The sequence below is a fragment of the Chiroxiphia lanceolata genome, unplaced genomic scaffold (genome assembly GCF_009829145.1).
Source record: "Chiroxiphia lanceolata isolate bChiLan1 unplaced genomic scaffold, bChiLan1.pri scaffold_91_arrow_ctg1, whole genome shotgun sequence".
Taxonomy (NCBI): Eukaryota; Metazoa; Chordata; class Aves; order Passeriformes; family Pipridae; genus Chiroxiphia; species Chiroxiphia lanceolata.
In genome coordinates, this window is record NW_022476545.1 from 8,589 (window position 1) to 36,389 (window position 27,801).

General features: G+C 67.3%; 4 protein-coding genes across 7 annotated transcripts; 3 read left to right on the top strand and 1 right to left on the bottom strand.

The window, feature by feature from the left end:
* Positions 1-480: 480 nt before the first annotated feature.
* On the top strand, positions 481-7,656 carry SAMD4B (sterile alpha motif domain containing 4B). Its single transcript, XM_032677714.1, is given in 15 exon segments — positions 481-511; positions 1,205-1,543; positions 2,324-2,743; positions 3,174-3,431; positions 3,513-3,622; positions 3,704-3,790; positions 4,114-4,357; positions 4,947-5,032; positions 5,112-5,204; positions 5,206-5,234; positions 5,522-5,565; positions 5,568-5,716; positions 6,153-6,273; positions 6,623-6,706; positions 7,005-7,656. Coding segments are annotated over 14 exon segments (1,950 nt in total). The 5' UTR covers positions 481-511; positions 1,205-1,347; the 3' UTR covers positions 7,034-7,656.
* PAF1 (PAF1 homolog, Paf1/RNA polymerase II complex component) lies at positions 7,570-12,399 on the bottom strand. 3 transcript variants are annotated; one of them, XM_032677717.1, is made up of 14 exons: positions 12,247-12,399; positions 11,836-11,865; positions 11,597-11,689; positions 11,037-11,158; positions 10,831-10,897; positions 10,483-10,584; positions 10,301-10,406; positions 10,134-10,202; positions 9,532-9,635; positions 9,341-9,457; positions 8,976-9,104; positions 8,416-8,521; positions 8,231-8,318; positions 7,570-8,124 (listed from the first exon to the last, which is right to left on the bottom strand). In XM_032677717.1, exons 1-14 carry the CDS (start codon positions 12,294-12,296, stop codon positions 7,715-7,717), a joined length of 1,593 nt encoding a protein of 530 aa, XP_032533608.1. In that variant the 5' UTR covers positions 12,297-12,399; the 3' UTR covers positions 7,570-7,714. The 3 variants fall into 3 exon arrangements, with proteins under 3 accessions (XP_032533608.1, XP_032533609.1, XP_032533606.1); XM_032677718.1 differs by lacking the exon at positions 12,247-12,399 and adding an exon at positions 12,098-12,200; XM_032677715.1 differs by lacking the exon at positions 12,247-12,399 and having other exon boundaries at positions 11,836-11,984.
* On the top strand, positions 12,129-14,439 carry MED29 (mediator complex subunit 29). Its single transcript, XM_032677713.1, has 4 exons — positions 12,129-12,623; positions 12,866-12,924; positions 13,058-13,142; positions 13,544-14,439. The coding sequence occupies exons 1-4, from the start codon at positions 12,129-12,131 to the stop codon at positions 13,778-13,780; spliced, it is 876 nt and encodes a 291-aa protein (XP_032533604.1). The 3' UTR covers positions 13,781-14,439.
* A 213-nt stretch (positions 14,440-14,652) lies between these two features.
* SUPT5H (SPT5 homolog, DSIF elongation factor subunit) lies at positions 14,653-26,395 on the top strand. Of its 2 annotated transcripts, XM_032677719.1 has the most exons (30): positions 14,653-14,888; positions 15,120-15,253; positions 15,439-15,604; positions 15,753-15,818; positions 16,342-16,353; positions 16,487-16,556; positions 16,666-16,734; positions 16,855-16,920; positions 17,130-17,160; positions 17,397-17,465; positions 17,900-18,151; positions 18,239-18,328; positions 18,690-18,760; positions 18,859-18,964; positions 19,079-19,172; positions 19,398-19,534; positions 19,610-19,765; positions 20,035-20,181; positions 21,141-21,287; positions 21,715-21,840; positions 21,923-22,007; positions 22,082-22,186; positions 22,259-22,361; positions 22,633-22,760; positions 23,078-23,183; positions 23,670-23,828; positions 24,399-24,567; positions 25,072-25,275; positions 25,772-25,867; positions 25,948-26,395. In XM_032677719.1, exons 2-30 carry the CDS (start codon positions 15,173-15,175, stop codon positions 26,089-26,091), a joined length of 3,255 nt encoding a protein of 1,084 aa, XP_032533610.1. In that variant the 5' UTR covers positions 14,653-14,888; positions 15,120-15,172; the 3' UTR covers positions 26,092-26,395. The 2 variants fall into 2 exon arrangements, with proteins under 2 accessions (XP_032533610.1, XP_032533611.1); XM_032677720.1 differs by lacking the exon at positions 16,342-16,353.
* The last annotated feature ends 1,406 nt before the right edge of the window (positions 26,396-27,801 follow it).

Below are 27,801 nucleotides of genomic sequence, written 5' to 3' on the forward strand. Positions count from 1 at the left end.
ACGCTGGAGGGGCACTGGGACATAATGGGGGACACTGGGGGGACGTGGGACACACCTGAGGGGCACCGGGACACACTCGGGACACACTGGAGGGACACTGGAGGACAATGGGGGTCACTGGGACAAACTGGGGGGACACTGGGACACACTGGGGAGGTCCCTGGACACCGACCACGCCCCTTCAAGCCACGCCCCCGCCAGGCCCCTCCCCTTCAAGCCCCGCGCGAACGTGGAGGCGTGGCCAGCGGGAGGGCGTGGCCTAATGCAGCTGTGAGCGCGGCCTCCCGATCGACAGAGACGGGGCGTGGTCAGCGCCGCGTCTTGAGGCTCCCATTGGTCGAACTACGGCGGGAGGCGTGTGCTCCCACCGGGCGGGGGCGTGGCCGCGCTCGCGCTGTCCCCGCGCCCGCTCCACGCTCCCCCATTGGCCGCGCGGGAGGTGACGCAGCCACGCCGCGCCGTGCGTGCCGTGCGTGCCGTGCGCGCTGACGTTGCGCGGCGGCGGCGGGCGGTGAGTGAGGGGCGGCCGCGACCCCCGGGACCCCCCGGAACCCCCCGGGAACCCCCAAACCCCCCCGGGACACCCTGGGACACCCCCGGGGCATCCCCGGGGCACCCTCGACACCGGCACAGCGCCCCAGGCAGGCCCCGGCCCCGCCGGGCCTGCGCCCCCCGCCCTCCCCCCCCCCAATCCCCGGCCGGGGCTTTGGGGGTCCCGGGGGAAAACGGTGGGGGGACGGAGGGGGAGAGGGAGTACAGGCGTGCTGAGGGGGTGTGGGGGGTCCCGGTGCACAGGGGGGGTCCTGCGGCGTCCCTGGTTCCTCACGGGGGGCCCCGGTCCCTGGGGGGGATCTCTGGTCCCTGTTGGGGGGCTCCCGTGCCCACCCTGGGGGGTCCCTGTGCCCCGGGAGGGGGTCGTGGGGAGGGTCCCTGTCCCCATTCGGGCGTGTCTGTCCCCACCGGGGGGAGTCCCTGGTCCCTCGTGGGGGGTCTCTGTTTCCAGTGGGGGGATCTCTGTCCCTTTTGGGGGGTCCCTGGTTTGGAGGGGGGGTGGTCCCTGTCCTTGGCGGGGTGTCTTTGTCCCCCTCGGGGGAGGAACCTTTTGGGGGTCCCTGGTCCTGTCGGGGGGTCCCTCTTCCCCGTGGGGGGGGTCCCGGAGCCCACACCCCCATCCCTAATCCCCCCGTGTGCCCTCTCCCCGCAGGCTCCTCCGGGGTGGTCCCGCGGCACCATCGCAGCCGGGGGGCCCTCGGGACCCCCCCGCACAGCCCCCCATGCGCTGCCCGGCCCGGGGGGGCCCCCCCGGCACCTGAGGGGGGGCAGGGCCCCCCCAGCGCCCCCCCAGCCATGATGTTCCGGGACCAGGTGGGGATCGTGGCCGGGTGGTTCCGGGGCTGGAGCGAGTGCGAGCAGACGGTGGCTCTGCTGGCGCTGCTCAAACGGGTCACGAGGACACAGGCCCGGTTCCTGCAGCTCTGCCTCGAGCACTCCCTGCAGGACTGCCCCGACATCCACCGGCGCGAGGCCGAGGCCAACAGTGCCGGTGAGGGGCTGGGGGGGCTCGGGGGGGTCATTGAGGGGGTTGCATGGAGGTTATGGGGTCATTGAGGGCGATATGGGGTGTCCTGCTCTGCCTCAAGCACTCGCTGGCCAGAGAGGGGCTGGAGAGGCACAGCCAGAACCTGCATTTCCCTGTTTTCTGTCCCTGCCTGTCCCTGTCCTCAGTCCCTGCGTGTCCCTGAGCCCCCTGACCCTGTGCCCATGCCTCTGTCCCCATCTGCCATCTCACAGTGGCCCCAGTAGCCCGTGGTGACCCTGTCCCACTGTCTGTCCCCAGCTGCCATCTCTCAGTGGCCCCAGGAGCCCTTGGTGGCCCCAGGAGGCCACCATGTCCCTGCTGCTGGCCCTGCTGGCCCCGTGTGACCCCGTCCCCCTGTGTGTCCCCATCTGCCATCTCGCAGTGGCCCCAGGAGCCCATGATGATCCTGTCCCCTTGTCTGTCCCCAGCTGCCATCTCGCAGTGGCCCCAGGAGCCCTTGGTGGCCCCAGGAGCCCATGGTGACCCCGTCCCCCCATGTGTCCCCAGCTGCCATCTCGCAGTGGCCCCAGGAGCCCATGGTGGCCCCAGGAGCCCATGGTGACCCCGTCCCCTTGTCTGTCCCCAGCTGCCATCTCGCAGTGGCCCCAGGAGCCCTTGGTGGCCCCAGGAGCCCATGGTGACCCTGTCTCCTTGTCTGTCCCCAGCTGCCATCTCGCAGTGGCCCCAGGAGCCCATGGTGGCCCCAGGAGCCCATGGTGACCCTGTCTCCTTGTCTGTCCCCAGCTGCCATCTCGCAGTGGCCCCAGGAGCCGGCCGAGGCCGCCGTGTCCCTGCTGCTGTCCCACCTGCCGCTGCTGCAGCCCGGCAACGCGGCGGCCAAGGCCGAGTACATGAAGCGGCTGCAGAAGGTGCTGGCGGAGGCCATCGAGAGCAACCGCTGCGTGGAGGAGAGCCGGCAGCTGCTGTCCTACGCGCTCATCCACCCCGCCACCACGGCCGACGACCGCAGCGCGCTGGCCCTGTGGCTCGGCCACCTGGAGGAGCGCCTGGCCCCCGGCGCCGCCCCCCCGCGCCGCCCCCCCGCCCACGAGTGGCCCCCCGAGCACCCCCCCGAGCCGGGCGGGGCCTGGGCGGAGCCCCCCGGGGGTGGGGCGGCCCCGCCCCGCGAGAACGGGCACCCCGCGTACCACGGGGCGGGGGGAGGTAATGGGGGGGGACGGGGGCTGGGGGCACGGGCGGGGACGAACTGGGGGGGAAAGGGGCTGGGGGGGGCGTGGGGAGGGGTCGAGTGGACGGGGGGGTGACGGGGAGGGGGCTGGGGGGGAGGAGAAGGGCCCGAGTGCGGGGTGGGGAAAGGGGCTGGGGGACAGGGAGGAAGCTGGAGGGACGTGGGGACGGGAAGGGAGTTGGAGGTGGGGCTGGGGGGCACCTTGGGGGTTGAAGGGGAGGGGGGGAAAAGGGGCTGGGGGGCACCCGGGAGACACGGGGAGGGGTTGGGGGGGCACCAACCCTCGGTGTGTGCAGGGGGGTCTGGAGGTTCGAGTTTGGAACGGGGAGGGGCCCCGGGTGTCCAGCAAGGCTTTGGGGGTCTGGGGAGGGTCCCAGCCCCCCTGACCCCCCCTGTACCCCCCAGCCCTACCCTGCCAGCTGCACCCCAGCCCCCTGAAGCGCTCGCTGTCGCTGGTGCCCGGCAGCCCCCAGCCCGGCCAGGGGGGCGAGTGGGCGGGGGGCGGGGGCCCCGAGGACCCCCCCGCGGCCCCCAGGGCCCCCCCCCCGTTTGGGGAACACGCCCCCCTGTCCCCCCAGAGCAGCGTGGCCTCGTCGGGCAGCGAACACACCGAGGAGCCCGGCGGGCGCAACTCCTTCCAGGAGGACGGCAGCGGCATGAAGGGTGGGCTGGGGGAGGGCTCTGGGGGGGTTTAGGGGTTCTTTGGGGGGGGCTGCCACCTCACAGCCCCCCTCGGCCCCCCAGACGTCCCCTCGTGGCTCAAGAGCCTGCGGCTGCACAAGTACGCGGCGCTGTTCGCCCAGATGAGCTACGAGGAGATGATGACGCTGACGGAGCATCACCTGGAGTCACAGGTGGGCTGGGGGCGTCCCCGGGACCCCCCCGTGTCCCTGGGCCCCCCGGCAGGGCCGTGACCCCCCCGCTGTCCCCCCCAGAACGTCACCAAGGGCGCCCGGCACAAGATCGCCCTGAGCATCCAGAAGCTGCGGGAGCGGCAGAGCGTCCTCAGGGCGCTGGAGAAGGTCACTGGGGGCACTGGGAGCACGGGGGGGCCCCCCAGGGTGACACTGGGTGGTCTTGGGGTCCCCATGGGGGGACACTGGGGTGGTCCTCTGGTTCCCCAGGGGTGACACTGGTGACACTGGGGGACCCTTCAGCTCCCCCCTGCCACGTCCCGGTGTCCCCAGGGGCTGCGAGAGGGGGTCCCTGGTGTCCCTGGGGGGTCTCTCCCATGTTCCTGGTCACCCCCGCTGTCCCCAGGGGCTGTTTTTGGGGGTCCCCGATGTCCCCAAGTGTCCCTGGGGGGGTCTCTGACGCTCTCTCCCCCCTCACTGTGTCCCCCCAGGACATCCTCGAGGGGGGCAACCTGTGGACGGCGCTGCAGGAGCTGCAGCAGATCCTGGTGACCCCCATCAAGGCCTTCCGGCCCCCCCCGGCCGCACCTCCCCCTCCCGGGACCCCCGACGGGGCCCCTCCGGGACCCCCCCCCGACGCCTTTGCCCCCCCCCCGGCCCCCGACGCCGAGGCCCCCGCGGCCCCCGTCCCTGACGGGGACATCCCGGGGCAGTTCACCCGGGTCATGGGCAAGGGTGAGTCTGAGGGGGGCACAGGGGGAGCACAGGGAGCTGGGGGGGGCACAGGGGGGGCACAGGGAGCTGGGGGGGCACAGGGAGCTGGGGGGGCACGGGGGGGTCACAGGGAGCTGGGTGGGGCATAGGGGGGGCACAGGGAGCTGGGGGGGGCACGGGGGGGTTACAGGGAGCTGGGGGGGGCATAGGGGGGGCACAGGGAGCTGGGGGGGGCACAGGGTGGGCACAGGGAGCTGGGGGGGGCACGGGGGGGTCACAGGGAGCTGGGGGGGGCATAGGGGGGGCACAGGGAGCTGGGGGGGGCACAGGGGGGTCACAGGGAGCTGGGGGGGGCACAGGGGGGTCACAGGGAGCTGGGGGGGGCATAGGGGGGGCACAGGGAGCTGGGGGGGGCACAGGGTCGGTCCCCCACAGGGACATCCCAGGGCAGTTCCATGGGTTCTGGAGGGGGGGTCCAGGATTCCAGAGGGGGTTTGGGGTTTTTGGGGGGGGGTCCCAGGGTTCCAGAGGGGGTTCAGGGTGATGGGGGGGGTTCCCAGGGTTTGGGGGGGTCCCAGGTTTTGGGGAGGGGTCCCTGACCCCCCCGCAGTGTGCACCCAGCTCCTGGTGTCGCGGCCGGACGAGGAGAACATCACCAGTTACCTCCAGCTGCTCGAGAAGTGCCTGAGCCACGAGGTACTGGGGGGTCCAGGGGGGGCTGAGGGGGTTCCGTGACCCCCCCTCGGCCCCGGGTGACCCCCCTGACCCCCCCCAGGCGTTCACGGAGACGCAGAAGAAGCGGCTCCTGTCCTGGAAGCAGCAGGTGCTGAAGCTGCTCCGCGCCTTCCCCAAGAAGGGGCCCCTGGACGGCCCCCCCCGGCTACCGGCCCCCCAAGGGGTACGTGGGGGGCTCGGGGACCCCCCCCAGGGGCTGTGGGACCCCCATTTCCCCCTGGGACCCCCTCCCTGATCCCGCATGTCACCACAAGAAGGGGCCCCCGGATGTGACCTCTCCCAACTTTTGGGGGGTCCTGGGGGGGGGGTTGGGGGGGTGACCCCCCCAGTACTGGGGGGGTGGGGGTATCCTGGGGGGATTTGGGGGGTCCTGGGATTATCCTCCTGTTCTGGGGGGATTTAGGGGGGTCTCTTGCCCCCCTGACTCTCCCCAATTTGTTCCCCCCCCAGCTGGGCCTTCGGCTCCAACTCTCTCCCCATAGCTGGCTCTGTGGGGGGGGGGCGGCGGGGGGGGGGGGGCGCCCCTTCGCGCTGCCCCCCCGGGCTCTGCCCCCTGCCCGCCTGGGGCTGCTGGGACCCCCCGGGGGGGCCCCCGCCCCCAGACCCCCCCTCGGAGCCCCCCCCCTGGGCTCCCAGGGCCGCCAGGTGGGTCCTGGGGGGGAGGAAATGGGGCTGGGGGGGTCTGGGAGGAGGTTTGGGGGGGATCTTGGGGTGTGGGGGGATGGACATTTGGGGTGTGGAGGTTTGGGGCAAATGGGGGTGGATTTTTGGGGGAGCAGATATGAGGGAGTTGGGGGGACAAATGTGTGGATTTTGGGGGGTGGGGGGCATTTTGGGGGGGCAGAGGGGGGGATTTGGGTGGATGAAGGGGGCCAATGTGGGATTTTGGGGGGAGGGAGCAGATTTAGGGGGGCAATGTGGGATTTTGGGGGGAGGGAGCAGATTTAGGGGGGCAATGTGGGATTTTGGGAGGGGTGGGGGCTCCGTGGTGGGGTTGTATTTGCGGGAGGGGTCTCTTCTCCCCCCCGGGGGTCCGTTTTGGGGAGTCCCCTCTGCTCTGACCCCCCTGTTGCCCCCCCAGAGCCTGTGGTTCGGCGCCGGGGGGGGGCCGGGGGGGTCCCCCGGGGGTCGCAGCGCCGTGCAGAGAACCCACTCCCTGCCCGTGCACAGCTCCCCACAGGCCCTGCTCGCCTTCCCACAGGGTAGGGGGCCAAAAATGGGAGGGGGGGGGCAGAAATGGTGGGGGGAGACCCCAGAAATCGGGGGGACCCGAAAATGGGCGGGGGGGGCACCCAAAAATGAGGGGGAAACTCCTGGGGGAAGGGGAAGGAGGGTTTGATCTTTTGGGGAAGGAGGGGGAACACAGGAGGGGTTGGGACCACCCCCAAAAAAAATGACGAGAGGACCCCCCCAAAGTGGGGGAGGGAAACCCCAAAGGGGGGGGGGGGCAGGAAGGACTGTTTACTCCCCGTTTGGGGGTGGGGGGGTCACTCCGGGGAGGGTTTTGGGGGGGTCTGGGAGTCTCACCCTCTGTTTTCCCCCCCTTTCCAGAGTGCCCCCTCCCCGGCACCGACCTGGAGATCAACCCCACCCTGGAGTCGCTGTGTCTGAGCATGACCGAGCACGCGCTGGGGGGTACGGGGGGGTCTGGGGGGGGCACGGGGGGTCTGGGGGGTGTGGGGGTCTGGGGGGGGTATGGGGGGGGTCCGGCAGGGGGCATGGGGGGTCTGGGGGGCGTGGGGGGGGCACGAGGAGTCTGGGGGACACAGAGGGGTCTGGGGGGGGCACTGGGACGTGGGGGGGGTATGGGGGGGTTGGTGGTCTGGGGGACACGAGGGGGTGTCGGGGGAGATGTGGGGTGGGGAGGGGGCACAAAGGGACACAGCCCCACCCCCCCCGCAGCACCCTGACCCCCCCTTTGTGCCCCCCACAGATGGCACAGACAAGACCTCCACCATCTGATGGCGCTGCCCCCCCCTCCCCAAATCGGGGGGGCACCTCCTTAACACCCCCTTCCTCCTGCCCCCCCCCCATGGCCCCCCCGGGGGGGTCCCTAAAACATCTGGGGGGGGTGGAGGGGGTTAAAACCCTTCCTCTCCCCTCGACTCCCCCCCCCACGGCCGGGGGGGCTCGGGGGGTCCCTGGTGAGGGAGGGGCTCCCCCAGGCCGATGACCTTGCAAGGGGGGGGGGGCCATGACACTACAGGGGGGGTTTTTTGGGGGGGTTTGTTGCGTTTTCGCCGTTTTAAGGATCCCAGAATTTGGGGGTTTGTGGGTTCATTTTCCCCCTCTTTTATTATTATATTATTATTATTAATATTATTTCTGTTCCAGCCCCCCCGGGGGGTGGCGGGGGCGGTGGGGGGGACGACACCCCAAATTTAGGTACAGGCTGAGCCCCCCCCCCCAACCCGGGGTTGGGGGTGCCCCGGGCCCCCCCCCTCGGTACAGCCCCCCCCCCCTTTGTAGCGCCGCGGCCCCGAAATAGAAAAAAATCGTTATTTTAGATACATTTTATTATGAATCCTTTTGTTATGATATGGCTGGTAACCATGAACGTTATTAAACACAAAAAACACCCACAATGGCTGCTTTTTACCCCAGAACGGGGCCGGGGGGGGCCGGGGGGGACACGCCAGCCCCTCACTCGCTGGAGGAGTCGGAGGCGTCGCTGGGACTCTCCTCGTCTTCCTCCTCCTCCTCCTCTTCTTCCTCGTCCTCCTCCTCCTCGCTGGCGCTGAGCTGGGGGCTCCGTGGGGGTGCCCCCCCCTCGCTGCCTTCCTCCTCCTCCTCTTCCTCCTCCTCCTCCTCGTCGTCGTTGTCGCTGCCGAAAATCTCCTCCTGGTCGCGGGCGGCTCTGGCGGCATCGCTGCCCCCCCGGCGACCCCCCCGGGCCCCCCCTTCCTCCTCCTCGGCCTCCTCCTCCTCCTCGCTGCGGGCAGAGCCCCCCCCGCGCTCGCTGCCGCTGCCGGAGCCTTCGGCCTCGTCCTCCTCCTCCTCCTCGTCCCCGCTCGCGGCCCCCTCGCTCTCGCTGCCCTTCTCACGCTCTTCGTCTGCACGAGGAGGGGTTTGGGGGGGGTCTCAACGCTCTGCCCAACCCCTCCAGGGCCGGGGGGGGACAGGGGAGCCCCCAAACCCCGCCCAGGGACCCCCCTGGACCTGATCCCGCCGCCTCCTTCTCGGCCTCCAGCTCTTCCTCCTCCTCCTCCTCGGGCTCGTGGTTCTCCAGCTGCGCCCGCCGGGCCTCCTGGAGGGGGCAGAAAGGGGGGGTCGGGGGGTTTTGGGGGGAATTGGGGACCGGGGGGCGCGTCAGGGGGAGTCAGGGGCCCCCCCCCAAATCCCACCTGTGCCTCCAGCTCCTTCTCGTTCATGTCCCGGTGCTTCACCACCAGCACCGCGTTGGTGCCCGACTGGACCCCGGCGCGCGCCCGGCGCTTGCTCAGCCGGACCCTGGGGGGGCACGGGGGGGTCAGAGGGGCCCAGGGACCCCCACGGACCAACAGGGACCCCCCTTGGGGCACCCCAAAACTACAGAGACCCCAAAGGACCCCCAGGGACCACCCCAGATCCCTCTGAACGCCCAACCAGTGCTGATCTGGGGGCGTCTCCCAGTGCCCCCAGTCTCCCCCACTCCCCTCCCAGTCCCTCCCACTCCCCTCCCAGTCCCCTCCCAGTGCCCCCCAGTCCCCCCCAGTCCCCTCTCAGTCCCTCCCAGTGCCCCCCAGTCCCCTCCCAGTGTCCGTCAGTCCCTCCCAGTGCCCCCCAGTCCCCCCCAGTTCCCCCAGTCCCCTCCCAGTTCCCCCAGTCCCCTCCCAGTGTCCCCCAGTCCCTCCCAGTGCCCCCCAGTCCCCCGCAGTCCCCCCCCAGTCCCCTCCCAGTCCCTCCCAGTCCCCCCCAGTCCCACCTGGTCTCCAGTTCGTTGTAATAAACCCCGTCCCCCTCACGGAAGATGAAGAAATAATTCTCCTCGTAGCCTTTGCTCGCCTTGTTCTTCACGTTCCAGTTGTACTCCCGGGCGATCTTGTAGTCGTAGCTTGGTGGGGAGCACAGGAGGGGCTTGGGGGGGGCCGGGGAGAGCCCCCCAAACCGCCCCCCCCCCCATTTCCACACCAGACTCCCCCCAAAACCTGCCCAAAGTCTCCCGGGGTCTGTCAAGGTGTTGCTCCATTTCTCCCCCACCATTTAGTCTATAAAAGGGCCCCCCTGGCTTCCTGGGCCCCTCCCCCAGGTTTTGGGACACCCCCCCCAGGTTTTGGGGGCCCCCCTTACACGTCCTCAGGGGCGTAATCCACGTCCTCCTCCTGGTCCCTCTTCCTCTTCCTCAGCGTCTCCTCCACGGGCAGGAAATAGGCCACGAACTGGTTCCCCTCCTCGTCCATCATCCCCCTGGGGGGCAGGGGGGGTCAGGGGGGCTCGGGGGGCTCGGGGGAGTCCAGAGGGGCTCAGGGACCCCCCAGCACCTGATCATGGCCTGGGACATCATCTCCAGGGCCGCGGCCCCCGACGTGTCCTTGGGCGCCGGGTCCGAGTCGAAGATCACTTGGGCACAGGGGTTGATCCACATCTGGGGGGGGAAATTGGGGGGTGGGAGGGGGGTTTTGGGGTGAGGGGGAGTAAATAAGGGAGGGGGAGCACAACTGGGAGGAAAACTGGGGGGGTGGGGGGGAAATGGGGGGTTTGGGGAGGCAAAATCCCACCCCCGGGGTCCCCAGTGTGTCCCCCTGCCCCCAAATCCCCCCCCGGGGGTCCCCAGTCTGTGTCCCCCCCCCAATAACCCCCTGCTGCCCCCCAACCTGTGTCCCCCTGCCCCCAAATCCCCCCCTGGGGGTCCCCAGTCCGTGTCCCCCCCCAGTAACCCCCTGCTGCCCCCCAACCTGTGTCCCACCCCCCAAATCCCCACTCTGAGGGTTCCCAATCTGGGTCCCCCCCGCCCCAATAACCCCCCAAAGTCCCCAACATGTCCTCCCTCCATCAACACCCCCCTCCTGCCCCCCAATGTGTGTCCCACCCCAAATAACCCCTGGGGGTCCCAAATGTGTCTCCCCCCCAATCCCCCCCTCACCTTGAAGTCGGGGAACACGGGCATCACCTCCATGGGGGTCACCCGGGGTTTGCTGTAGTGCTGCGTGATCTGGGGGGGCACAGGCAGCCTCAGTGCCCCCTGAGCCCCTCAAACCACCCCCCAAACCACCCCCCTGACCCCCCCTGACCCCCCTGGCCCCCCCTCACCGCCTTCTGCGCGTCCTCGAAGGTTTTCTCGATGGCGGCGATTTGGGAGTCCCGGTCCTTGTAGATCTCCTCCTCGGTGAACTGCTGCTTCACCGACACCCCGATCCTTGGGGGGGCCCGGGGGGGTCAGGGGGGGGCCTGGGCACCCCCAGAGACCCCTGCAAACCCCCCCAGGGACTCACTTGACCTCGGGTTTCTCGTTGGAGACGCCGTAGCGGTTGAACTCGGTGGAGATGTACTCGGTCTTGCGCATCCAGGGCACCACCTTGGCATGTTGTTGGGATCTGGGGGGAAGGGGGGATTTGGGGGACATTGGGGACCCCCACCCCCCCCTCCCCGAGCCTCCCCAAACCGTGTGTGAGCAGCTGGACCTGTGCCCAGTGAGAGACCCCCCAAAACCCCCCAAACACCCCCCGAAACCCCCTGTGTGACCCACTGGACCTATGTCTGGTGAGAGACCCCAGACCACCCCAAAAATCCCCCCAAGCCCCCCCAAAGCCCCTCGGGGGGTCCCTGGGGGTCCCGGGCACCTCTTGGAGCTCGTGGGGGCCTGAATTTCCTCCTCCAGCAGCTTCTCGTCCGCCGGGTCCAGCAGCACTTTGGGGAGGAAAGGGGGGGTTTGGCTCCAAAAACCCCCTAATTCCAGGGTCTCCCCCCAGTTCCGGGGTCCCCTCGGAGCCCCGATTTTGGGGCTGTCCCCCCGTTTCAGGGCTGTGCCCCGTCTCTGGGCTCTCACCCCCGGGGTCGATGCGGTAGGTGTCGGGGTTGATGAGGTCGATGGTCACCCCCAAATCCGGCTCCGTCAGCAGGTCGTGCTTGTGCTGCTTCTCCAGGGACGTGGCCTTGTACTGCACAAACCTGGGGGAGAGACCCCAAATCGCCCCAGAACAACACCAAAATCACCCCAAAACAACACCAAAATCACCCCAACTCCATCGCAAAAGTACCCCCCGAATCACCCCGGAAATATCCCCAAAAGTACCCCCATAAACATCCCCCAAAACCACCCCAAAAACCACAGAAAAAACATCCCCAAATCACCTCAAACCCACCCCCAAATAACCCCAAAAATACCCCCATAAACACCCCCAAAAACACCCCAAAAACCACAGAAAAAACATCCCCAAATCACCTCAAACCCACCCCCAAACAACCCCAAAAATACCCCCATAAATATCCCCAAAAACATCTCCCAAAACACACCCAACACCTTGAACACCCCAAAATGACTCCCCAACCCCCCAGCCCAGCCCAGCCCCCCTGGGCCCCCCCCCCCATTTTTGGGGACCCCCAAACCTGCTCTGGTCGAAGGGGTAGGTGATGAACTTGGGGTCGAAGGGGATGTCGGGGAGCCCGTTACAGAACTTCACCCTGCACACGACCCCCGACCTGGGGGAGACACGGGGGGGGGGGGTCAGAGACCCCCAAAACGGGGGGAGGGGGCTCAGAGACCCCCAGAACGGGGGGGGCTCCAAACTACCCCCAAAATCGGGGAGGGGTTTTTCCCCAAACCCCCACCCCCGCCCCCCACTCACCTCTCGGGGAGGGTCCGGTGCGAGCTGGGCCTGGAGGGGGCACAGGGGTGGTGGTGGAGGGTTATGACGTCACGAGCGACCCTCCCCATATAAATGGCGTCAGAACAGGACCCCCTTTCCTCCCCAAATAGCGGTGCCGTGACGTCACGGAGGACCCCCAGCCCACCCAAACCCCCGGGGACTCCCCCCGCTCCACGTGACGTCACATCAGTGTAATATGACGGCACGAGGGACCCCTACCCATCCCCGCGCGCGCCGTTACGTCACAACGGGGACCCCCCCCATTCCTCCCTATGTATCGGCGTCGTGACGTCACAGGCACCCCCCAAACCTCGCGGAGGGGCTCCCGCGCTCCGCGTGACGTCACGGTACTGCCCCATGACGTCACGACGGTGACGTCACGGCCGTTACCGGTGCCCCGGCTCGTCGCGCTGCGCCTGCGTCTGGATGGTGGGCGCCATCTTCGCACCGCCACTTCCGGCGCGCTCCCAGCGACGTCACTGCCCGCCGCGCCGCCCGCCGGAAGTGGAGCGGCCCCGGGGACGACAATGGCGGCGCCGCCGCCTCAGCCTGGGCCCGGCCCTGGGCCTCCCCCCGCTCCTCCCGCGGGGCCGCCCGGAGCGGGAGCGGGACCCGCAGCGGCGGCAGGAGCGGGGCCGGGCCCCCCCCCAACGGTCGGGGCCGCTCCGGGCCCCGCGCTCCCCGCGCAGGCCGCGCAGGCGCAGCAGGACTTCGAGCCCGTGCAGCGCTTCCGGGTCCTGCTGCCGCAGCTGAAGGAGAGCCTGCAGGTGGGCGGGGCTTAAATAAGGGGCGGGGCGTGGAGGGGGCGCGATCTGCAGGTGGGCGGTGCCTGAGGGGGCGAGACTTGATGTGAAATGGGGCGTGGTCCGATACCGAGGGGGCGTGGTTTGTGTGGGGAAAGGGGCGGGGTTTGTCATTGGGAGGGGGCGTGTCCCCTGAGGGGGCGTGTCCCTCCCTCGGGGGGTCTCCCCAAGTTTTAGGGTCCCCCCCTCACCCCCGACCCCCTCAGAGCCTGATGAAGGTGGCGGCGCAAAACCTGGTGCAGAACTGCAGCATCGACAGCGGCCAGTGAGTGACCAGTGCCTCCCAGTACATCCCAGTACCATCCCAGTACCGCCCCGGTACCATCCCAGTCCCTCCCAGTCCCCCCCAGCTCCCCCCAGTCCCTCCCAGTGCCCCCCAGTCTGACCAGTTCCCTCAGGAAGAGCGCGGACGGGGCCCTGCAGCGCTTCGACAAGAGCCTGGAGGAGTTTTATGCTCTCTGTGACCAACTGGAGCTGTGCCTGGTGAGAGACCCCCCAAAACCACCCAAAAATACCCCAAAACCACCCCAAATTACCACAAAAACAGCCCCAAACTCCCCTCCCTCGTAACTCCCCCAATTTCCCCCAACCCCCCCAGTACCAATTTGGGGCCCCCCCAATGACCCCCCTGTGTCCCCCCCCAGCCCCACGAGTGGCTCTCCCAGAGCCAAACCCACCCCCCAAACCCACATTAATGCCCCCAAACCCCCTCTGTCCCACCTTGGGGACCACCCCCAGATGATCCCCTGTGCCCCCCCAGCGCCTGGCCCTAGAGTGACTCTCCCAAAACCCCCCCAGACCCCCTCACATCCCCCGAAACTCCCCCAGTCTCAGCTCGGGGACCTCCCAGGGACCCCCAGGTGACCCCCCCGTGTCCCCCCCAGCGCCTGGCCCACGAGTGCCTCTCCCAGAGCTTCGACAGCGCCAAACACGCCCCCGCCCTGGTCCCGGCGGCCCCCAAGGGCGAGGGGGGGGGTGGTCCCGGGGAGCCCCCCCTGCCCTACACCCAGTACCTGCCCCTCATCAAGGCCCAGATCGGGGGGGCCAAGGACATCCACAACGCCCTCCTCGAGGGGGCCAACAAGATCACGGGCAAGCTGCCCCCCCCGGGGGGGCCCTGAGGGACCGGGACCCCCGGGGACGGCCCGAAACACGGCTGGGGAGGGGCGGGGGGGTTAAAGGGGGTTTTGGGGTGGGTTGGGCTCTGGGAGAGGCACTCGTGGGGCTGGGGCTGCGGGAGGGGCACGGGGGTTCACCCTGGGGGTCCCCAAGGGGGTCAGGACAGGAGGGCTTTGGGGGGGTTAAGGAGGGGTTTCTGGGGTTTGGGGGGTCTGGGCGGGAGTTGGGTGTGCTACTGGGGGGCCCTGGTGTTGGTTGGGGGTCTGAAGGGGTTGGGGGGGCTTCAGAGGGATCTTGGACCCCCCCAGAGGGAGTTTTGGGGGGTTAAAGGCAGAAACTGAGGGGGGTCCTGGGAGGTCTGAGTTTGGGAGGGGGTTTGGGGTCTGACCCCTGTTCTGAGGGGGGGCTGTTTTTGGGGTTTGACTGGGGGGGTGATTTTGAGGGGTCTCCACGGGGGTCCTGGACACCCCCCAAGCCCCCCTGGGAGTCTCCAGGGGTGTCGAGGGGGTCTGAGTGTGTCCAAGGGGGTCCCAATGATGGGTTTGGGGGGTGACCCTCTGGGGAGGGGATAACTGGGGGGATAATGGGTAATTTTGGGATGGAGCCCCAAGTTTTGGGGTGAAACTCTTATGTTTTGTTAAATAAATAGATTTTTTTGTGACATCGCTTCCTTTGTGTGCACGGGGGGATCCCAGAGGGTTGGAACGTGTCTGGGAGGGGGTGTCACGGGGACGGGGGGGGGTGTGGGGTGTGTGTGCTCCGTGACGTCACGGGGCCCATGAGTGACGTCGTGATCCCGAGGACGTCACAAAATCGCGTTAAACGCTCCGCGGTTTTTTTTGGTCCCGCCGCGCCGCCGTCGCGCGAGATCTCGCGAGAAGGAGGGCGGGAAATCTCGCGAGAGGAAGGGGCCGTGAGGGGACCCGGAGGGAGCGCGGGCCCAGCCCGGGAATCGCGGCGGGAACCGCGACAGAGACCGGGAAAGGGACCGGGAGGGACACCGGGGACGGCACCGGGTCACAGACTGACAGCCGGGAGCGGCGCACGGACAGGAACAGGCCCCGGCGGAGCCAGGCCGGGTCGCGGCCTCAGAGCGAGCGGAGCCTGAGGGTGAGAGGGGGGCGGTGGGACCACCCGGGATCCACCGGGATAACCCGGGACACCGCCGAGATAACCCCGGGGTAACCCCAGACCCACCCCGGGACCACCCGGGACCCCCCCCAGGACCCCTTGAAGGATCCGCAGCCGCCCCAGCCCGTCCCCAAGACCCCCCAGAACACCCCCGTGACCCCCTCAGGACCACCCCCAGCTCCCCTCAGAACACTCTCTTGACTACTCCAGGACCCCCCCTCAGCTCCTTTGAAGCCCCCCTAGACCTCCCGGGACCCCCAACCATGTCGGACAGCGACGACAGCAACTTCTCGGAGGACGAGAGCGAGCGGAGCAGCGAGGGGGAGGAGGGCGAGGAGGGCGAGGTGAGGCCAAAGGCTCAGGGTGTTCGGGGGTCTCCTGAGCCCCCCGAGCTCCCCCTGACCCCTCCAAACCCCCCTGACTCCTCCTGAGCCGCCCAGGCCAAGGAGCAGCGAGGGGGAGGAAGGCGAGGCGAGGCCAAAGGCTGGGGGGCTCTGGGGGTCCCCTGAGCCCCCCAAATCCCCCTCAGGCCGAGGAGCAGCGCGGGGGCAGCGGGAAGGAGGAGGAGGAGGGGGAGGAGGAGGAGGAAGAGGAGGAAGAGGAGGAGGAGTACGACGAGGAGGAGGAGGAGGAGGAAGATGACGATCGGCCCGCCAAGAAACCGCGGCATGGGGGGTTCATCCTGGACGAGGCCGGTGAGGGGGGATCTGGGGAGGGCCTTGGGGGGTTCAAGGGTGGTGTGGGGGGATCAGGAGGGATCTGGGGAGCTTGGGGGGATCTGGGGGCTCCAGGAGGGTTTGGGGGGTCTCTGCCCACCCCACTGACCCCCCTCAACCCCCCCAGACGTGGACGATGAGTACGAGGACGAAGATCAGTGGGAGGATGGAGCTGAGGACATTCTGGAGAAAGGTGAGGGGGGGGCACCCTGGGGACCCCCCTGGGACTCCTGGGAACCTTCCCCACCCTGGGGACCCCTCCGGGACCCCTCCCCACCCTTTCCCCTCCAAATCCCTCTTTCCCCCCCAAATCCCCCTTTCCCCTCCAAATCCCCCTTTCCCTCCCCCAAATCCCTTTTTCTTTCCCAAACCCCCCTTTTCCCCCCAAACTCCCCCTTTCCCAAGGGGATCCCATACCCCCCCCAAATGCCCTTTCCCCTCAAACCCCTCTTTTCCCCCCAGACCCCCCCGTTTCCCTGGAGGGTCCCATGTCCCCCCCATCCATCCATCCATCCCTCCATCTCATCCGTGCTCGCCTGGGGCTTTTCTGTTGCTTTTTTATCCCCCTTTTACCCCCCAACCCCCCCTTCCCCGACCCCCCCATCAATTCTGACCCCCCCTCGCCCCCCCACCCCAATTTCCCCCCGTTTCCCCCCCTCACCTGGTTTTGCTGTTTATTTACTTCATTCTCCACCGTCACTTTGTCCCCGGGGCAGAGGAGATCGAAGGTAAGATTCCCCCCTCACCTCCCCCTCTGTGTGTCCCCCCCACAAATACGGGGGCCCAAACACCCCCCAGTGCCCCCCCAACCCCTCACGGGGGGGTCCCAATCCCGACCTTCCTCCCCCTCCTCTTCCTCAGCCTCCAACATCGACAACGTGGTGCTGGACGAGGATCGTTCTGGGGCCCGGCGGCTCCAGAACCTCTGGAGGTGACTCTGGACCCCCCCAGGACACCCCCAAAGTCCCCCTGACCCCCCCAGTCCCGTTTCCCTCTTTTTTTCTCTCTTTTTCCCTGATTTTCCCTGTTTTTTCCCCCAGGGACCAGCGGGAGGAGGAGCTGGGCGAGTATTACATGAAGAAATACGCCAAGTCCTCGGTGGGGGAGACGTGAGTGACCCCCCCAGGGACCCCTCTGGGACCCCCCCCAGTTGTCGTGACAGGGAGGGGCCCCCTGACCCCCCCAGCCCCGATTTACCTGATTTGGGGGGGTTTTCCCCCATTTTCCAGGGTTTATGGGGGCTCGGACGAGCTGTCGGACGACATCACCCAACAGCAGCTGCTGCCCGGGGTCAAGTGAGTTTGGGGGCAGGAAGGGGGGAATTGGGGCATGAAAGGGGTTTAATTGGGGGAGAAAGGAGGGAATTGGGTCAGATCCCCCTTTAATGAGGGTTAACTGAGGTGAAAAAAGGGGAATTGGGTCATAGTAGAAATTTAACTAGAGAGAAAAAGAGGGAATAGGGTCAGACCCTGTCCCATAACGAGGTTTCGTTGCCCCCTCACAGGGACCCCAATCTCTGGACTGTCAAGTGCAAGGTGGGTGCTGAACCCCCACCCCAAAACCCAAATCCCCGTTTTTCTGCCCCCAAACCCCCTTTCTGTGCCCAAACCTCCCGGTTTGTGCCCCAAACCCCCTTTCTGTGCCCAAACCTCCCAGTTTGTGCCCCACACCCCCTTTCTGCCCCCACCCCAAACCCCTTTTCCCCCCAAACCCCCCGTTTCTCCCCCCTACTCTCCTTTTCTCTCCCCTGACCCCCTCTCTGACCCCCCAGATCGGGGAGGAACGAGCCACGGCCGTCGCCCTCATGCGCAAGTTCATCGCGTACCAGTACACGGAGACCGTGAGTGCTGGGGGCACTGGGGGGCACTGGGGCTGTACTGGGGGCACTGGGGCTGTACTGGGGGCACTGGGGGGGTACTGGGGGCACTGGGGGGCACTGGGAGGCTCAGAGCTGACCCCCCCACATCCCCCCACCACAGCCCCTGCAGAGCAAGGCCGTGGGGGCCTCAGAGCACGTCAGGGGGGACCTGTGTGGGGACACTGGGGTAGTGCTGGGGTGGTACTGGGGGCACTGAGATGGTACTGGAGGTACTGGGGGCACTGTGACGGTACTGGGGTGGTACTGGAGATACTGGGAGCACTGGGGTGGTACTGGGGTGGTACTGGGGGTACTGGGGACACTGTGATGGTACTGGGGCCGTTCTGGTGGTACTGGGGCCGTTCTGGTGGTACTGGGGGCACTGCCAGTGACCCCCCGTGTCCCCCCCACCGCAGCCCCTGCAGATCAAGGCCGTGGTGGCCCCGGAGCACGTCAGGGGGTACCTGTACGTGGAGGCCTACAAGCAGACCCACGTGAAACAGGCCATCGAGGGCGTGGGCAACCTGCGCCTGGGCTACTGGAACCAGCAGATGGTGCCCATCAAGGAGATGACCGACGTGCTCAAGGTGGTCAAGGAGGTCACCAACCTCAAACCCAAGGCCTGGGTCCGGCTCAAGAGGGGCATCTACAAGGATGACATCGCCCAGGTGAGGGAGGGACGCGCCTGGGGGGCACCTGGGGCTGGGGGGGGGGTTACCTGGGGCTCACCTGGGCGTCCCTGCCCCCTCCCCCAGGTGGATTACGTGGAGCCGAGCCAGAACCAGATCTCCCTCAAGATGATCCCCAGGATCGACTTCGACCGCATCAAAGCCCGGATGAGCCTGGTGGGTGAGGGGGGAGCACCCCTGGGGCAGGGAGGGGATCCCAGACGGGTGGGTCCACCTTGGTGGGTGGATCCCAGGTGTGTGGGTGATCCCTGGGGGGAGTGGATCCCTGGGGGTGGATCCCTGGGGGTGAGCGGATCCCTGAGGGTGATCCCTGGAGTGAGTGGATCCCTGGGGGTAGCTGGGTCCCTGGCGTGAGTGGATCCCTGTGTGTGGACCCCCGAGGGTGAGTGGATCCCCGTGGGTGGATCCCTGGGGGTAGCTGGATCTCCATGGGTGGATCCTGGGGGTAGCTGGATCCCTGAGGATGAGTGGGCCCCCGAGGGTGAGTGGATCCCTCTCCTCCCTGCACCCCCTGCAGAAGGACTGGTTCGCCAAACGCAAGAAGTTCAAGCGGCCGCCCCAGAGACTCTTCGACGCCGAGAAAATCCGGTACCGCCCCCCGGGATCCTTCCTAGGATCCTCCCCGTGGGATCCCCCCTGGGATCCACCCCCTGGGCTCACCCTGGGCTCACCTGGGGGTCCCACAGGTCCCTGGGGGGCGACGTGGCCTCCGACGGCGACTTCCTGATCTTCGAGGGCAACCGGTACAGCAGGAAGGGCTTCCTGTTCAAGAGCTTCGCCATGTCGGCCGTGGTGAGACCCAGAACCCCCCTTTTTGAACCCAGAATACTCCCCTGGGAACCCCAAATGCACGGCTTGAGCCCAAACCCCCCCAGTCTGAGCCCAGTTCCCCCCAAACCCCCCCAGATCACAGAGGGGGTGAAGCCCACCCTGTCCGAGCTGGAGAAGTTCGAGGACCAGCCCGAGGGCATCGACCTGGAGGTGGTGACTGAGAGCACAGGTAGGGGGTCCCCAGCCCCCCAAAACCCCTCCAAGCGCCCTCCTCAGACCCCAAATCCCCCCAAACTCCTCTCCCCAGCACCCCCAACCCCAGACTCCCCCTGTCCCCCGGGCAGCACAACTTCCAGCCCAACGTTGAGGGGTGTGAGGGGGAGCTGAGCCACCTCCAGCAGCCCCCTGAAATCCCCCCAGATCCCCCAGGCCCCAAATCCCATTTCTCTCCCAGGGAAGGAGCGGGAGCACAACTTCCAGCCTGGGGACAACGTGGAGGTGTGCGAGGGGGAGCTCATCAACCTGCAGGGCAAGATCCTGAGCGTGGACGGCAACAAAATCACCATCATGCCCAAGCATGAGGACCTCAAGGTCTGGAGACCCCAAAACCCCCTGAGAGGCCCCCAAAACCCCTTTGGCCAGCCCTGACAGGGGTGTCTCCTCCAGGACATGTTGGAGTTCCCGGCCCAGGAGCTCAGGAAGTATTTTAGGATGGGCGACCACGTGAAGGTGATCGCGGGGAGGTTCGAGGGCGACACGGGGCTGATCGTGAGGGTAGAGGAGAACTTCGTCATCCTCTTCTCCGACCTCACCATGCACGAGGTGAGTTTGGGGTGAAAAACGTGGGAAATGGGGTCAGGGGAGCATTTGGGGTGAAAAACAAGGGGTTTGGGGGCAGGTTGGGGTTTGGGATCGGTTTGGGGTGAATCCCAGGGGTTTGGGGTCAGTCCAGGTTTGGGGTGAAATCGAGGGGCTTGTGTCAGTCCCCCTTTGGGGTCAGTCCCGGGGATTTTGGGATGAATGCCAGGGATTTTGCGTCAGTCCTGTTTTGGGGTGAATCCCGAGGATTTTGGGTGTGTTTTCCCCCCCAGCTGAAGGTGCTGCCCCGGGACCTGCAGCTCTGCTCCGAGACGGCGTCGGGGGTGGACGTGGGGGGGCAGCACGAGTGGGGGGAGCTGGTGCAGCTGGACCCCCAAACCGTGGGGGTGATCGTGAGGCTCGAGAGGGAAACCTTCCAGGTGAGAGCCCCCAAAATGGGGGGGTGCCACAGTCACCTTCCAGGTGAGACCCCCCAAAATATGGGGGTTCCACAGTCACCTTCCAGGTGAGACCCCCCAAAATGGGGGGGTGCCACAGTCACCTTCCAGGTGAGAGCCCCCAAAATGGGGGGGTGCCACAGTCACCTTCCAGGTGAGAGCCCCCAAAATGGGGGGGGTGCCACAGTCACCTTCCAGGTGAGAGCCCCCAAAATGGGGGGGTGCCACAGTCACCTTCCAGGTGAGACCCCCAAAATGGGGGGGTACCATGGTCACCTTCCAGGTGAGAGCCCCCAAAATGGGGGGGTGCCACAGTCACCTTCCAGGTGAGACCCTCCAAAATGGGGGGGTGCCACAGTCACCTTCCAGGTGAGACCCCCCAAAATATGGGGGTTCCACAGTCACCTTCCAGGTGAGACCCCCCAAAATGGGGGGGTTCCACAGTCACCTTCCAGGTGAGACCCCTCCAGAATATGGGGGTTCCATGATCACCTTCCAGGTGAGACACACCCCCCCTCCTAAATCCAGGAGGGTCCTGGACTCCCAAATGTGGGGGGTTCCCAAATCTGGGGGTTTCTGCTGTCACCCCCCAGGTGAGTCCCCAGGTTTCCCCCCCACAGGTGGGTCCTGGACCCCAAATCTGTGTCCTGTGGATGGGGGGGGTCCCCAAGCTCTGCCCTGTCCAGGGCTGTGCCCCCCACCCCAGGGTGGTCTCCCCCACCCCAGGGGGTTCCCCCTGACCCCGGGGGGGGTCCCCAGTTTTTCGGCCAAGGCCCCCCAGACGTGCCCCCCACACGTAGGGGAAGGCGGTCACAGACCAGCACCGTGTCAGTGTTTTGGGGGGTCCCTGAGCTCTGCCCTGTCCCAGGGCTGTGCCCCCCGCCCCCAGGGGGGTCCCCCACTTTAGGGAAGCCCCCCCTTGACCCCCGTGTCCCCCCCAGGTGCTGAACATGTACGGGAAGGTGGTGACAGTGCGGCACCAGGCCGTCACCAGGAAGAAGGACAATCGCTTCGCCGTCGCCCTGGACTCGGAGCAGAACAACATCCACGTCAAGGACATCGTCAAAGTCATCGATGGCCCCCACTCCGTGCGTCCTGGGGGGTCCCCGGGGGCTCCTTGGGGTGTTTTGGGGGTCCCTGGCTCTGTCTGTGTCTCTGGGAACATCCCCGAGTTCCCTCCCTTGGTTTGGAGTTCACTCCCTGCTCTGGGATTTACCCTCCCTTTTCAGATTCCTTCATTTTTGGGGTTCCACCTCCCCTTTTTGGGGCTCCACCTCCCCTTTTTGGGGTTTCACCTCCCCTTTTTGGGTTTCCCCCCCTTGTTTTGGGTTTCCCCCCCTTGTTTTGGGTTTCCCTCCCTTGTTTGGGTTTCTCCTGACCTATTTTTGCTTCCACACCCCCCTTTTCGCTTCTCACTCCTCTTATTTTGGCCTTTCACCCCCTTTTTGAGTTTCATCCCCTTTTCTGCCCCTCACCCCCCTCATTTTGGGGTCTTGCCCCACTTTTCCCCCCCAGGGCCGCGAGGGTGAGATCCGACACCTTTTCCGCGGCTTCGCTTTCCTGCACTGCAAGAAGCTGGTGGAGAACGGGGGGATGTTCGTGTGCAAGACCCGCCACCTGGTGCTGGCCGGGGGCTCCAAGGTCTGTAGGACCCCCCAGGACCCCCAGTTTTCCCGATTTTGCCCGTTTTCCCTCCTCCTCACCCCGTTTTCCCCACCCGCAGCCCCGGGACGTCACCAACTTCACGGTGTGCGGCTTCACCCCCATGTCCCCCCGCATCAGCAGCCCGATGCACCCCAGCGGGGCTGGTGAGTCTGGGGGCGCTCCCGGGGGTCTTTGGGGACCCCCCGAGCCCCCCCTGAGCCCCCCTGTGCCCCCCCAGGCCAGCGGGGGGGCTTTGGGGCCGGCGGGATGAGCCGCGGGCGGGGCCGGCGCGACAACGACCTCATCGGGCAGACGGTGCGGATCTCGCAGGGGCCCTACAAAGGTGGGTGTGGGACCCCCCCGCAGCCCCCCAGAGCCCCCCGGGACCCTCCCTGACCCCCCCGTGCCCCCCCAGGGTACATCGGGGTGGTGAAGGACGCCACGGAGTCCACGGCGCGCGTGGAGCTGCACTCGACCTGCCAGACCATCTCCGTGGACAGGCAGCGCCTCACCACCGTGTGAGTGGGGGGAGACCCCCAGAGACCCCTGCAGGGGAGGGGAGACCCCCCCGTGGGGTGGGCACATCCCCAGAGACCCCCCCTGTGGGTTGGGGTGACCCCCCCTGGGCCGAGAGGGTCCTTGGAGACCCCTCAGTGGGTTGGAGTGGTCCCGGGAGACCCCTCGGTGGGTCAGTGGGGGCCCTTGGAGACCCCTCAGTGAATGGGGGTGACCCTTGGGCCACGCAGGGGGGGCTCTGTCAGGGGTTCTGACCCCCCTTTCCCCCCCCAGGGGGTCCCGGCGCCCCGGGGGGCTCACGTCGGCCTACGGGAGGACCCCCATGTACGGCTCCCAGACCCCCATGTACGGCTCGGGGTCCAGGACCCCCATGTACGGCTCACAGACCCCCCTGCACGACGGTGAGTGGGGATGGGGGGGCACTGGGGGGCTCAGGGTGGGGTTGGAAGGGACTGGGGGGCTCTGGGGATTGGGGGGACTCTGGGAGTTGAGGGGGGCACAGCAGGGGAGCTCTAGGACCACTGGGGGGGCCCTGGGGATTGGGGGGACCCTGGGAGTTGAGGGGGGCACTGGGGGAGCTCTGGGACCACTGGGGAGGCTCTGGGGGGGGCTTGGAGGGGGCTCTGGAGGGACCCTGGGAATGGGGGGGCTCCGGGCGATCCCCACAGCTGGGGGAGGGGCCCTTGGGGGTGACAGCATTTTTGGGGTTGCCCCCCAGGAAGCCGCACCCCCCACTATGGGTCACAGACCCCCCTGCACGACGGGAGCAGGACCCCGGCCCAGAGCGGGGCCTGGGACCCCAACAACCCCAACACCCCCTCGAGGTGAGACCCCCACCCCAAAATAACCCAGAACAGCCCCAACACCTCTTTGAGGTGAGACCCCCTACCCCAAAACCCCCCCACAGCCCCCTAGAAACCCCAAACCTCTTCTAGATGGGACCCCCCCCAATTTCCCCTCTTTGGGGTCCTTTCCCCAAACCCCCCCGTTTCGTGTCTCCCCCTCCCCTGTGTTGTGTCTCCCCCTTTTTGGGGGGTCTCATTTCTGTCTGTCTCTCTCTGAGGGTCCCATTTGTGTCTCCCCCTCTTTGTGGGGTCCCATTTGTGTCTCCCCCTCTCTGGGGGTCCCATTTGTCTCCCCCTCTTTGGGGGGGTCCCATTTGTGTCTCCCCCTCTCTGAGGGTCCCATTTGTGTCTCTCCCTCTTTAGGGGGGTCCCATTTGTGTCTCCCCCTCTCTGGGGGTCCCATTTGTGTCTCCCCCTCTTTGGGGGGGTCCCATTTGGGCCCCCCCTCTGACGTTGCCCCCCCAGGGCCGACGAGGACTTCGAGTACGGCTTCGAGGACGAGCCCACCCCGTCCCCCCAGGGCTATGGGGGGACCCCCAACCCACAGACCCCCGGGTACCCCGACCCCGCCTCCCCCCAGGTCACACAGCCCTACAACCCCCAGACCCCCGGGACCCCCGCCATGTGAGTGACAAATGGGGGGGACCCCAAAAATGGGAGGGAGGGGGGGATGCCCCAAGTCATGGCCCTACAACCCCCAGACCCCCGGGACCCCCGCCATGTGAGTGACAAATGGGGGGGACCCCAAAAATGGGAGGGAGGGGGGGATGCCCCAAGTCATGGCCCTACAACCCCCAAACCCCCGGGACCCCCAAATGGAGGGGACCCCAAATCTGGAGGGGAGGTGTGGGGGGGAAACACTGAAATCTGGGGGGGTAGAGGGACCCCAAAATGTCACTGTGGGGGAAAATGGGCTTCTGGGGGACCCCAAAATGCTTTTGGGGGGGTGGGGGGATGCCAGAGTGCTGCAGGACGGGGGACAGGGGGACCTCAAAGTCTGAGAGGGGGCAAGGGGGGCTGTGCTCTTGGGGGGGGAGTCCCCAAAATGTCACTGTGGGGGAAAATGGGTTTTTGGGGGACCCCAAAACCTGGGGGGGGGGGGGGTGGCTCCTGCGAGCCCCCAAAATGTGGCTCTGGGGGGAACCTGTGCCCCCCAAACACCCCCCAGGTGTGACCCCCCCCATTTCCCCCCAGGTACAACACGGAGCAGTTCTCGCCCTACGCCGTCCCCTCCCCACAAGGGTCCTACCAGCCCAGCCCCTCCCCCCAGAGCTACCACCAGGTGGCCCCGAGCCCGGTGGGCTACCAGAACACCCACTCGCCGGCCAGCTACCACCCCACGCCCTCCCCCATGGCCTACCAGGTAACCCGGGACCCCCCCAGACCCTCTGAACCCCCCTGAGCCCCCCCAAACCCCCCTGAGACCCCCAGACCCACTGGGCTACCAGAACACCCACTGGGCTACCAGAACACCCACTCACTGGCCAGCTACCACCCCACGCCCTCCCCCATGGCCTACCAGGTAACTCGGGACCCCCAGAGTTTCCTGAGACCCCCAAACCCGACCCTGAACCCCCCTGAGCCCCCCCAAACCCCCCTGAGCTCCCCCAGACCCACTGGGCTACCAGAACACCCACTGGGCTACCGGAACACCCACTCGCTGGTCATGTTCCCCCTCGTGGCTACCAGGTACCCCCAGACCCCCCGGGACCCCCGAACCACCCCTAAGACCCCAGGGTCCTCCAAACCCCAAAACAGAGCCCCCCCCAAACCCCTTGTGGCCCCCCTGCACCCCCTCATAGCCCCTCTATGCCCCCCCCAAACCCCTGCCAACCCCCTCTTTAACCGCCCCCCTGTGCCCCCCCAGGCCAGCCCGAGCCCCAGCCCGGTGGGCTACAGCCCGATGACCCCCGGGGCTCCCTCCCCGGGGGGCTACAACCCCCACACCCCCGGCTCGGGCATCGAGCCCAGCGCGGGCGACTGGGTGACCACCGACATCCAGGTCAAGGTCCGGGACTCCTACCTGGACTCGCAGGCCGTGGGACAGACCGGGGTCATCCGCAGCGTCACGGTGAGACCCCCGCCCGGGGGGCTGAGGGGGATCTGGGGGGGCCGGGATTTGGGGTCTGGGGGGGTCTGTCATGGACTCACAGGCCATGGGACAGAGCCCGGGTCAGCTGGAGTGTCCTGGTGAGACCCTCACCTTGGGGGGGCTGAGGGAGCTCTGGGGGATCTGGGGGGGCCAGGATTTGAGGTCTGGGGGGTCCATCCTGGACTCACAGGCCGTGGGACAGACCAGGGTCATCCACAGCGTCACGGTGAGACCCTCACCTTGGGGGGGCTTCCTTCGGGTCTGGGGGATCTGGGGGGACCGGGATTTGGGGTCTGGGGGGGTCGGTCATGGACTCACAGGCCATGGGACAGAGCCCGGGTCAGCTGGAGTGTCCCAGTGAGACCCCCACCCTGGAGGGGCTGGGGGGGCTCTGGGGGGGTTGCAGGAGCTCCGGGGGGTCTGTGGGGGCTCCGGGGGTTTATTTTGGGGTCTCAGCCCCCCCTGTGCCCCCCAGGGCGGGCTGTGCTCCGTGTACCTGAAGGACAGCGAGAAGGTGGTCTCCGTGTCCAGCGAACACCTGGAGCCCGTCACCCCCACCAAGAGCAACAAGGTGAGACCCCCCCACACCCCCTCGGGGACCCCCAGACCCCTCTGAAGGCCCCCCCTGAACCCTCCCCGGCCCCTCCCCAGGTGAAGGTGATCCTGGGGGAGGACCGGGAGGCCACGGGGATCCTGCTGAGCATCGACGGCGAGGACGGGATCGTGCGGATGGACCTGGAGGAGCAGCTCAAGATCCTCAACCTGCGCTTCCTGGGGAAGCTGCTCGAGGCCTGAGAGACCCCCGGGACCCCCCCAAGACACCCCCCTCCCCTTTTCTGGATGGTTTTCTCTCTTTTCTGGCCATTCCCCCCCCTTTTCTGGCTGTTTTTCCCCCTTTTCTGGCTGTTTTTCTCCATTTTATTCATCTTTTCCCCTCATTTTCTTCCTCTTTTCCCCTATTTTCTCCCCCGCCTTCCCCGTTTTTCCTCCCATCTCATTTTCTCTCCTCCCCGCTCCCCGTTTTTCACCTCCCCCATCTCGTTGTAACCAGGTTTTGGTGTCAAATAAAGGTCTGGGGGTGCAGCCTCTCCTTCCCCCAGTTCTGTGAGGGTTTGAGGGTCCCAGAGGGCTTTGGGGCTGGTTTTGGGGGGTCCAAGGGGGATTTTGGGGCCAGTTTTGGGGGTCGCCCTTTCCACCCCTCTGTTACCCCCGGGTGCGCATGCGTCGCGCCGGCTTCGTGCCGCGATTGGTCGCCGCACCCATGGCCCCGCCTCGCCCTCGCCTCCATTGGCCGAACCGCCTCTCCGCCGTTGGCCATGTCGCCTATCGCCCCGCCCTCCATCCCTGTGATTGGTCGGTACCACCGACAGCGTCTCGCTGTGATAGGTCCCCGCGGCCGCGCCGGCGCGTTGCCGTACAACAAGATGGCGGCGTCCATGGCGGGGCGAGCGGTGGCCTGGGGGGCCCGCGCGGTGCTCGGGGGGCGGCGGGGCCAGGCCGGGCCCGGGGGCCTCCAGCGGGGACCCCCCGGGAACCCTCACCCGGGACCCCCTGCAGCCCCCCGCCGCGCCCTCAGCGGCCCTGACACCGCGGCCGTGCTGCGGGAGCGGCTGCGGCAGCACCAGGTGGGGACATGGGGGGCTTGGGGGGCCGGGTCGGTCTGTCCCGGGGGTCCCCGTTAGCCCTCGGCCACCCCCGGCGGTCTCCAGGTGTGTCTGGGGGGTCCCCAGGTGGCCCTGGATGTCCCCACGTGCCCCAGGATGGTCTCCAGGGGTCCCTGGGGTGTCCCTGGGGGGCTCCGCCTTGTTCCCGTCCCTCTGTGCCCCCCAGGTGTGTGTGTGCCCCCAGGTGTCACCTGTCCCCTCTGTACCCCCCGTGTGTGTGTGTGTGTGCACCTCCAGGTGTAACCTGTCCCCTCTGTGCCCCCCAGGTGTGTGTCTGTGTGTCCCCAGGTGTCACCTGTCCCCTCTGTGCCCCCCAGGTGTGTGTCTGTGTGTCCCCAGGTGTCACCTGTCCCCTCTGTGCCCCCCAGGTGTGTGTGTATGCCCCCAGGTGTCACCTGTCCCCTCTGTGCCCCCAGGTGTGTGTGTGTGCCCCCAGGTGTCACCTGTCCCCTCTGTGCCCCCCGTGTGTGTGTGTGTGCACCTCCAGGTGTAACCTGTCCCCTCTGTGCCCCCCAGGTGTGTGTGTATGCCCCCAGGTGTCACCTGTCCCCTCTGTGCCCCCCCAGCTGTGTGTGTGTGTGTCCCCAGGTGTCACCTGTCCCGTCTGTGCCCCCCCAGGTGTGTGTGTGTGCCCCCAGGTGTCACCTGTCCCTTCTGTGCCCCCCAGGTGTGTGTGTGTGCCCCCAGGTGTCATCTGTCCCCTCTGTGCCCCCAGGTATCACCTGTCCCCTCTGTGCCCCCAGGTGTCACCTGTCCCCTCTGTGCCCCCCAGGTGTGTGTGTGTGCCCCCAGGTGTCACCTGTCCCCTCTGTGCCCCCAGGTGTCACCTGTCCCCTCTGTG

What these genes read in the sequence shown, in the direction of transcription:
- MED29 (XM_032677713.1), top strand. Translation starts at nt 12,129, where the DNA reads ATGTATCGGCGTCGTGACGTCACAGGCACCCCCCAAACCTCGCGGAGG. An exon ending in AGCTGAAGGAGAGCCTGCAG is followed by an intron (nt 12,624 to 12,865) that starts GTGGGCGGGGCT and finishes CGACCCCCTCAG; the next exon opens with AGCCTGATGAAGGTGGCGGC. An exon ending in ACCAACTGGAGCTGTGCCTG is followed by an intron (nt 13,143 to 13,543) that starts GTGAGAGACCCC and finishes TGTCCCCCCCAG; the next exon opens with CGCCTGGCCCACGAGTGCCT.
- PAF1 (XM_032677715.1), bottom strand. Translation starts at nt 11,924, where the DNA reads ATGGGGAGGGTCGCTCGTGACGTCATAACCCTCCACCACCACCCCTGT. An exon ending in TCGAGGACGCGCAGAAGGCG is followed by an intron (nt 10,203 to 10,300) that starts GTGAGGGGGGGC and finishes GTGCCCCCCCAG; the next exon opens with ATCACGCAGCACTACAGCAA. An exon ending in GATTACGCCCCTGAGGACGT is followed by an intron (nt 9,105 to 9,340) that starts GTAAGGGGGGCC and finishes CTCCCCACCAAG; the next exon opens with CTACGACTACAAGATCGCCC.
- SUPT5H (XM_032677719.1), top strand. Translation starts at nt 15,173, where the DNA reads ATGTCGGACAGCGACGACAGCAACTTCTCGGAGGACGAGAGCGAGCGG. An exon ending in CAGCTGCTGCCCGGGGTCAA is followed by an intron (nt 16,921 to 17,129) that starts GTGAGTTTGGGG and finishes GCCCCCTCACAG; the next exon opens with GGACCCCAATCTCTGGACTG. An exon ending in TCTGGACTGTCAAGTGCAAG is followed by an intron (nt 17,161 to 17,396) that starts GTGGGTGCTGAA and finishes CTGACCCCCCAG; the next exon opens with ATCGGGGAGGAACGAGCCAC.